The following is a 9,318-nucleotide window of genomic DNA, read 5'->3' as shown; positions in this document are numbered from 1 at the left end:
TTATTTTATTATTATTATTTTTTAAAAACATTTAAATATAAACATTCATCTATTATTATTTTTTGAAATATTTTTTGTAAATATGTTTTTATAGAAAGAATATTTAAAAAAGACAATAATAAAACAGAATAATGAGAAAAATTGAGAAGAACTGTTGTTGGGTGTGTTATATAGTTCTTAAAGGTATTTTCGTCTAAAAATGTCAATGTAGTAATAGAAAGGATTAAAGTGAAACATGTCAATAGTTTAGGAGATCTATTTGTATATTTTTATAGTTTATGGGACAAAATAATACTTTTTAATAATTTAAGTGATCAATTTGTATACTTTTATAATTTAGGGGATACTTCTCAATAATTTATTAGGGAATCTTTGTGTAAACAACCTGTGAATCAATCAATATAATAAATCATTAAAATAAATAAATTTTTAACCTTTGAAAATAATAACACAAATAAACAATAAAATATTATTAACAAATATGAATAGTAAAGTCCAACTCAAATTTAAACACAACCCATACAAATTAAATTCAATAAAAAATTAATGTTAGAAATTATTAAATACAATCAAATCCACTCTAATAGACGAATTAAGTAAAGATATGTCAATATAAATAGAATTTTACCAATAAATCCTACATGTTGATATTATAATCCAATTAGTCCCAAATGTTTTTTAATGCTCCATTTAGTCCTATTTGTTGTAAAGGACCCAATTGCCATTAGTAGTTGTGGAGTGTTTGTTGTGATACGTCGCGTGCGCGTGTGGCACAGATGAGCTAAAATGGCATGAGATTTGTCACGTGTCACATAGTTGTCTGTCACACACCCAAAAAGTTTACTAAGGGTTTTTGTAGAAGACTGTTGTGGTCTTTGGTTGCCATGTATTCCACATATTGAAAACCCATACCCATTAAAAACACAACCTGATTTCAGCATCCACATTCTCACACACAGTGAAGTGGAAACGTAACATAGGAAACCCTCGTTTTTGGGATTTGCTTGGATTTCAAAATTGGGATTGATCGTATATACTGTTCGCTTGATTTGGGGGGAAATAATAAAGATTGAGTGGGCAATTTCCATTGTTGCTGTGATTAGTTGGACAAATACAGTGCCAGTGGCACCGGTGGAGCAAGCGATGCAGGTGGAGGAACAGCCGATGGAGGAGTAGCAGGAGGAACAGCTGGTGGTGTTGTCTGGAGGATGGTGAGGAAGGTGGTGGTGATGGGTAATGGCAGCGGTGGTGTCTGCTGTGATGTCTGTGTGTGTGGGTTGTGTGTGTGAGTCTCCTCTGTGCCATGTGTGTGTTATGCGCTGGGTGTGTCTTAGAGAGAGAAGAGAGAGCTGGGTTTGGTGTGTACTCTATGCGTGTGTATGTGTGTGTGTGTTGTGTGTATGGTGTGTATGAGTGCGACTGCTGGGTGTGTGTGTTAATGGTGTCTTGTGTCTGCTAGAGAGAAGAGAGAGCTGGGTTTGGTGTGTGTTGTGTGTGCTGTGTGTGTGTGTGTGTATATGGTGTGTATGAGTGTGGCTGCTGGGTGTGTGTGTTAATGGTGTCTTGTGTCTGCTAGAGAGAGGAGATATGTGTGTGGCTGGGTCTCCATGTGTGAGAGAGAGAGAATGCTGAGAGAGATGAGTGAGTGTGTTGCAGAATGGGTTAACCATGAACGGGTTGTGGGAACATTGAAATATCAACTGTGATACCCACAAAATCGGAAGACCCACGTGATCCCGCAACAGAATATGGAAACATAACAATAATGGGCAAAACTGTCCACACAGTTACACCAAATATGGAAAATAGGATCAGCAAGAAACAAACTTCCCCACTGATAGGACTTACTCGAACAAAAGAATAAAGTTGGGACTAATTGGTTTAACAGTTTGTGAAGTGGGATTTATTGGTAAATTTTCCTATATATATTGGATTTTTGAGATGATTTGATTTAAATAAGATTTAAATTAAGGTCTTGTTTGACAATTTTCAATTTTAGTTAAAAAGTCATTATAAGTTGTTATATCACTCTCTTTATTTTTTTTACATACATTTTCATAAAAAAATTCCAAAATTACTAAAATAACATGTTTTCAAATGAGACTTTAGCTAATTCAATACTATTGAGTTAATAATTAAAAAATTAAAAACCAAACAAATGTACTTAAAAATTGAATTAAACCCATCAAGTTGCTTCAATTTTGGAATTACTAGATATTTTGCAAACAAAAATGTTATGAACCGATCATTATCAACCCATAATTTATTTTGAATGTGTTTGTGTAATGAAAATTAAATTGATAAAATATGAGATTTATGAATAAAATAAATTTGAACTACTAATTTTTTTTTTCTAAATAAATTTTTAGTTCATAAGTTTAAATTTATAGTGATGTTTTGCAACCCAGCCGACAAATATGATTCACTTGCATTGACCCCAATTGAAAATAAGCTATTTCAGTTAGTTTTTTAATTTTTTAAATATTTTAATTTTAAAGTTAAAATTGAAATTGTAGTGTTGTTGACATGTGAACCCTGCCAACAAATTACTCTGTTTGGTTCCTGTTTTGGGGACTCAATTCTTTGAAAATTAACTTCTCAATGATGCTTTCTATTCACTTATTTGCGGATGTGGATAAATGTCATGTCGGGTTGGGTCAATACTATATAATAAAAAATTTTATTTTTGTTTAAGTCTGGTATGACACTAATATCATACGAATCCGGATCCTCGGTTTCCCTTCTCCGCGGCCCTTTCCTGCAGCCCCCAAAACGACATCGTTTTGGGGGCAAATTTTCAAAAAAAAAAAATGCAGAGGAATAGGGAGGAAGGAGAGGAAGAGGGAGGAGGAGGAGGAGAAAGGAGGCTGCGAGCTCGCTGTCGCAGATCGTCCCTCGTCGCTTGCCGTCGCAGCTCGTCCCTCGCCGCCCGCCGTCGCAGTCGTCCGCCGTCGCAGCAGCTCCAGCTCGTCGCAGCAGCTGCGACCGCCGTCGCCTCTGCCTCCGGCCCCGCCTCCGCCTCCTCCTCCTCCTCCTCCCCCTGTGATTATGGCCCCATCCAGTCTGGCTCTTCCCTTTCTCCTCCTCCTCCTGCGACCGCCGTTGCCTCCGCCTCCGCCTCCTCCCCCTGTGATTATGGCCCCTTCCAGTCCGGCCCTTCCCTTCCTCCTCCTCTTCGCTCCTCCTTCTCCTCCTCCTCGCTCCTCCTTCCTCCCTCTTCCTTTGCGTTTTTTTTTTTGAAAATTTGCCCCCAAAACGACGTCGTTTTGGGGGCCGCAGGAAAGGGTGGCCGAGAATCCGGACCCAATATCATACCCCTATATTTGCTCGAGTCTAGTCTTAAAAATAATTATAAATTTCAAATTCACCCATCATGATATATGTTAAAAAAAATTAAAATATTTCATAATTAAATTCAATCATATATTACATTTCTTAAATAAATGTATTAATATCATTATAAATTGAATTTTTTTTAAAATAAATTCAATCGCACGTCACTATAAATGTGAGTTTTAATAAAATCAATAAAAATAAAATTTAAATATCTACAAAAAAAAATAATAATATATTATAAATATTTAATTAATTTAATAATAGTAAGCTGGGTCGAGCTGAGTTAAAAGTATCAAATCTCAAATTCAATTCATTACTAATATTTTAGATTGAAAATATTGACAAATCTAATTTTATGGACTAATATTTCTAAATCTTAAAGAAAATAAAAATATACCGGACGAACTAGGCGCTTCATATGTAACCTAGAGGCAACTCCCATGTGTTGTTGTATCCATTCAAGTTTGACTTGAAAACGACAAGACAAGAGTACTCTGTTGTCGTACTCTATTGTCGTTACCAATAAATACGGTTCACCCACCTACGTGTTTAAAGTTCTTGTGTTGTTGTATCCATTCAAGTTGACATACGTTATTTAAAGTTAGAAATAAATTTGGTACTCTATTGCCGTTAGAAATAAATTTGGTTCACCTACATTATTCGAAGTTATGGTTGAGGGCTCTCTCGTGGGTCCATGATACTATCGGTGGGGAGACGGGTCCCTGCAGTAATTTCTTGCTGCCTCCTGCTGTGCTATTACGGCACCGTTTTTCAGTTGTAATTTTTTTTTTTTTGGGGGTGGAAAATCAAGTTAAAATCAGTATTGATTCAGATCTTTACAAAACATCACTTTCACAATCCCCACTCACTTGTGATTGGTCCAAATAAAAAAAAGAAAATATATATATTTATATATATATAAATACATCATTAATTCACATTACTGTAAGGGTGATGAAAATCTCCCTAAAGAGAGATCTCAAACATTTTCCAATTAAAATAGGGTAATTAGGACCTTTCCTTTTCTCCATCTTTTTCACTATTATCATCAAATCTATTGTGAATCAAAAAAAGAATACAAACTTTCACAGGCAACCCAACCAAACCAACTAAGTTCTCGTTTGAGAACAAGTTATTTTAATAATTTTTTAATTTTTTGATTAAAATATAATGTAAAAAAAATTAATATATTTGAAATATTTTTTGATTTTTTATAATTTTTTTTATAAAGAGTAGAGAAAAAATAGAATCTTTAACTTTTTGGTATAGGTTATAAGCTTTTTAAGTTTCTTTAGTAACTTTTAGACTTTTAGACTAAAACAAATTAGATGCCAAACGAGGCCTAAGTCTCCGTTTGGCATTGGCTTTTTTGAGTTGGCTTGGGACTAAAAAATTTATTTTGTTTGGTTTTTTTAATTTTTTTGACTTTTGTAAGAGAAAAAGTGAAATAATTATGATTTGAATGTAACATTTTATCTTATTAATTTATTTAGCCTATTTTATCTTTTTAACTTTTTTAACCCAATTGAATTAGCCATTCGAAGGCTAAAACTACTTGCCCCACCAAGCAACTTCCTTATCTCATCATTCCTTTATAAATTCATACACTTTTATACATACATATGGGTAATTTGGAAAACTAGTTAACTTTTAACTCATTTTTTATTACGTTACTTCTTACATTTTTCGCACGCACACAAAAGGACAAAAAAGCAAAAAAAAAAAAAAAATCATAAAAAATCAATTTTTAACCGACTTTCCAAATCACTCTATATTCATAGCACCATATATGTAGATATTGGAAAGAAATCTAGTGCAAAGAATTTTGGTGTCGAACAGGAAAGCGCAATCATTGTCGTTGCCTCTCCGATAAACTCTATTGACGTCCACTGTCATTAGAATTTAGGAATTAATCAACTTGGCGATTGAGAATTAAGGAATTAATTAACTTGGTGATTGATAATTATGTTATAATGTGTGTTCAATACGACTATGCACCTAACAAGATTATGAAAATGAATGGTGCATGTGGTGCAAACTATAAAAATTGGTCTTCCATGGTGTTGTACAATTGCGGACATTCAAACAATCGGTGTTGACGCTAGAGGTTGTGAATTTAGAGTTGGGTGCGTTTCTTCATAGGTTCCAGTGATTGAATGATCATGAAATTGGGTCTCTTACGTTTGTTTGAACCTTTCATGTGGGTCAAAACAGGATCGTTAAGGGTAATCCGAGTATGCTCTAGATGGTGATACACTTTATTCTCGGAGGATTGTGGTTTGATTCTTGGAAGAACCTACAAATTTGCTGACATTTGGATTGAGGAAATGGAGTAATAGAAGTAGGGGTGTCCGCGGTTCGGTTTAGGACAGTTTGTGGTTCGGTTTGGACCTGCCTGCATCTATGCGGTTTGGGAAAAATCAACCCGCAACCGCCCGCAATGCGGTTTGCGGTTTGTGCGGATAGGGTTCGCGATTGTGCGGGCAGTTGCGGGCGGTTTGCGGATTGAACTTTTTTTTCAAAAAATTATTTTTAAACATTTTTTTCCCCTCATTTTGTCAATCTTTATTTTAAAACTTTTTCTCATATTTTCTAAAATGCTCCAACATTAATAATTAATAAACTAAAACTTATAAAATAAAAAAACACAACAAATTCAATTCGTAACCTAAACAAATCATTCAATATCTACATTCTATCATTAACTTACATTCATCCTATCCTACATTCATCATTCATAATCCAAATAAGAAAATCTTACATTAAAAATTCAACAATCATCATTCCAATCTTACATTAAAAATTCAACATTCATCATTCCTAACCTCCAAAAAAAAAAAAAAAAAAGAAGAGTAATTCTTCATTGACTTACATTCATCCAAAATGAAAAAAAAAAAAAAAAATTCATTAAGTTACATTCATCCAAAACCAAAACACAATTAAAAAAAAAAAAAATTGTTGTCAAACTTAAACTTCATTCAATACAAACCCATGAAATAAAATTAAAACACTTCTAAGATATCAAACTTCATCTTCATGAATCACATCCAATTCAACTTTCGCAAATTCCAATTCTAATTCCATGCATTTGGTTGATGAACCCTACACAGACAAATTGAAAAAATATAAACTTTAATCTTCAATTATAGATAGTAAGAAATGAAAAAATAAACAAATGTCTATATATTGCATCTCAATATAGTAAGAAAATGTGTTGATATGAAAAAATTACCAATGAGTAAATGGATATTAGACATCAATTATAGCATCAACATTATAGGTTGAAGTTGAAGATGAGCTTGACTCCAAAGTACCTAATTAGAAGTCAAGAAGAGAAGATTAATAAAACTTACATTAGAAAATGAATAATAATACAAATTAAAATAAAGATAAATAAATTCTCATTTACCCAAGTCATATTGCTCAAATTCTTCCACATCATCCATCGCCTTTCAAAGAGAAATTGGAAGGTTGCTTCGAAGCCAATTTTGAGTACATACAAGAGCTTCAACCATAGAAGGCGAAAGTGAACTACGAAATGGGTCAAGAATACGTCCTCCCGTACTAAAAGCCGACTCCGATGCAACGGTAGAAATAGGCATGGCCAACACATCCCTAGCAAGTTGTGATAACACCCTATATTTGGTTGCATTCAACTTCCAATAATCCAAAATCTCAAATGTTTGATTCTTTGCAAAATGTTCAACCTCAGATAAATATTGTTCCAATTCCGACTTAGATCCACTAATGCATCGCCCCTCCAAATAGGAATTAAATTGGGAGTCAACTAAAGAATAGGGATCATCATCATCATCATCTTCCACCATATTCACAACTTCACTCACACTTGGAAATTTCTCATTTGAAGGATAAAGTGTGACATAATGGCTATACAAACGACTCAAGCAACTCTTAATCTTGTCTACCATCTCTTCCACCTTCCTATTATCTCCAAGAAATAAATTGGAAAAACAAAACTCCAAGTATGTCATATTTTTGGTAGGATCAAGAACCACCGTAACATACAACAACAAATTGATTTTGCTTCCATCCCCACTTGCTAAACTTTAGCTTCATAGTCTTTGCCATTGTGCTCAAAGTATCATCCTCCTCCAAAATTAATTGGTTAATTTTGCTTTCAATAACAAACATCTCTTTGCAAAAAGCATTGGAAGTAACAAAGAGAGACCCCGAAAATTTCTTGGTTGCAACATAAAATAATTTTAGAAACCTCAAAAAAATTCTACACTTTTTCCAATCCAACTCATTCGGACTTCTTCTTATGCCACCATCAACATTCTTAAAATAAGGTTCAAAGTTGGAATCCACTAACTTCAATCGGTTAAAAGCCTTCTCATACTTTTCGACGGCCTCTAACATCAAATAGGTAGAGTTCCACCTAGTTGGTACATCTAGGCATACAAGAGCTTTTGAATCAAGTTTGAGTGTGGCCGCACACTTCTTAAAAACATCATGCCTATGAGGAGAAGACCTCACATATCTCACCGCAAGTCTAATGTTGGCAATAGAATCATCCATTTCTTTCAACCCATCACTCACAACGAGATTAAGAATATGTGCACAACAACGCATATGAATAAACTCATGTTGCAAAATAGTCCCCTTCCAATCTTTGGTTATCGTTTTCAAATATTGAATGGTAAGATTATTTGAACTAGCATTATCAATTGTTAAGGTGAATATGCTATCAATGTTCCACTCAATTAAACACGACTCAATTTTTCGACCCAATGTTTCTCCTTTGTGATCCTCAACTTGTTGAAAATTTATGATTCTTTTTTGAAGTTTCCAGTTATCATCAATGAAATGAGCAGTCTAACACAAGTAACACAAATTCTGAATAGATGTCCAAGTGTCCGTAGTAAAGCAAATTCTACGACCCTTCATGGCCTTCTTTAACTTATCCCTTTCATTCTTGAATATGTTGAGCACTTCTCTAGATATGGTTTGACGAGAGGGAATTGGTGTGAATTTGGGTTGCATGACATTACAAAATCTTCTAAACCCAACACCCTCCACAAATCTAAATGGTAACTCATCAATGACAACCATCTCCGCAAGAGCCCTTTTACAAGTATCAAAATTAAAAATTGTTGCTACAACCTCAGCACCCTCTTCATTTTGTTTCGGTTTAAAATTTAATGTTTGTTGACCATCTGTATCCCTATTTCGATATTTTTTACAATTGGGTGTATGACTCCTCAAATTGCTAGTCCCATGAAGTCTAGAGTCAGCCATATACTCTTTCTTACAATATTTACATACGGCTCTACGCTTCCCATCGGTCCCTACAACCTTGTCAAAATGATCCCAAACTGTGGATGGTGCTCTCCCCCCTCCACCCCCACTCTTTCTCTTTGGGGGTCTAGGAGGCTTAGGTTCAGGTTCATGTTCGGGTTCGACTAAGAGGGGATTCATTTGAGAATTAGAGGATTCCGGAGGTACAAGATTGATTGCGGGAGATTGAATACTATCCTCCATTTAAACTGGATTACAAAAACAGTCAAGGATTCAATTTTAATTCAATCAAACAGATTAATTCAACAGATTTAATCAAAAATTCCCTAAAACTCAGTTTTACATGTAAATCACATGTAAATCAATTTTTATAGGCTAACACAAACACAAACTATCAAGAAGACTATCAAGAAGACTGGATTAACTCTTCTTCCTTGCACATAACACAAACTATCAAGAAGACTTTTGAAAAGTTGAAGGTATATAATTAGGCAATCTGGATATCATATTAAATTCAAACAGGCTGTGCAGTTCAGCAATGCATTAAAAGGAAAAAGTTCACCTTCTGGAAGAAAGACATTACAGGAGTTGGAATCATCATCATAATTTATGTATTACATATAAAAAAAAGTGATCACAGAAACTTAAAATGACCATGTATTTACATGCACTTTAAGGATGAAAACTTGTCCACAATATCAGCATTATGACTACTAAAATGCA

General features: G+C 34.2%; 1 protein-coding gene and 1 long non-coding RNA gene across 2 annotated transcripts; both read right to left on the bottom strand.

The window, feature by feature from the left end:
* Nucleotides 1-6,175: 6,175 nt before the first annotated feature.
* LOC145819614 (uncharacterized) lies at nt 6,176-7,246 on the bottom strand. The gene is made up of 3 exons (XR_014360371.1): nt 6,746-7,246; nt 6,569-6,650; nt 6,176-6,438 (listed from the first exon to the last, which is right to left on the bottom strand). It is a non-coding gene; the product is annotated as an uncharacterized LOC145819614 (long non-coding RNA).
* Nucleotides 7,247-7,341: 95 nt separating this feature from the next.
* On the bottom strand, nt 7,342-8,838 carry LOC145815119 (zinc finger BED domain-containing protein RICESLEEPER 2-like). Its single transcript, XM_082911965.1, has 2 exons — nt 8,290-8,838; nt 7,342-8,172 (listed from the first exon to the last, which is right to left on the bottom strand). Exons 1-2 carry the CDS (start codon nt 8,836-8,838, stop codon nt 7,342-7,344), a joined length of 1,380 nt encoding a protein of 459 aa, XP_082768091.1.
* Between the last annotated feature and the right edge of the window lie 480 nt (nt 8,839-9,318).

The sequence above is a fragment of the Camellia sinensis genome, chromosome 2 (assembly GCF_055761805.1).
Source record: "Camellia sinensis isolate YWXY chromosome 2, ASM5576180v1, whole genome shotgun sequence".
NCBI classification, from domain to species: Eukaryota; Viridiplantae; Streptophyta; class Magnoliopsida; order Ericales; family Theaceae; genus Camellia; species Camellia sinensis.
This window is presented reverse-complemented; position numbering and strand designations above follow the sequence as displayed.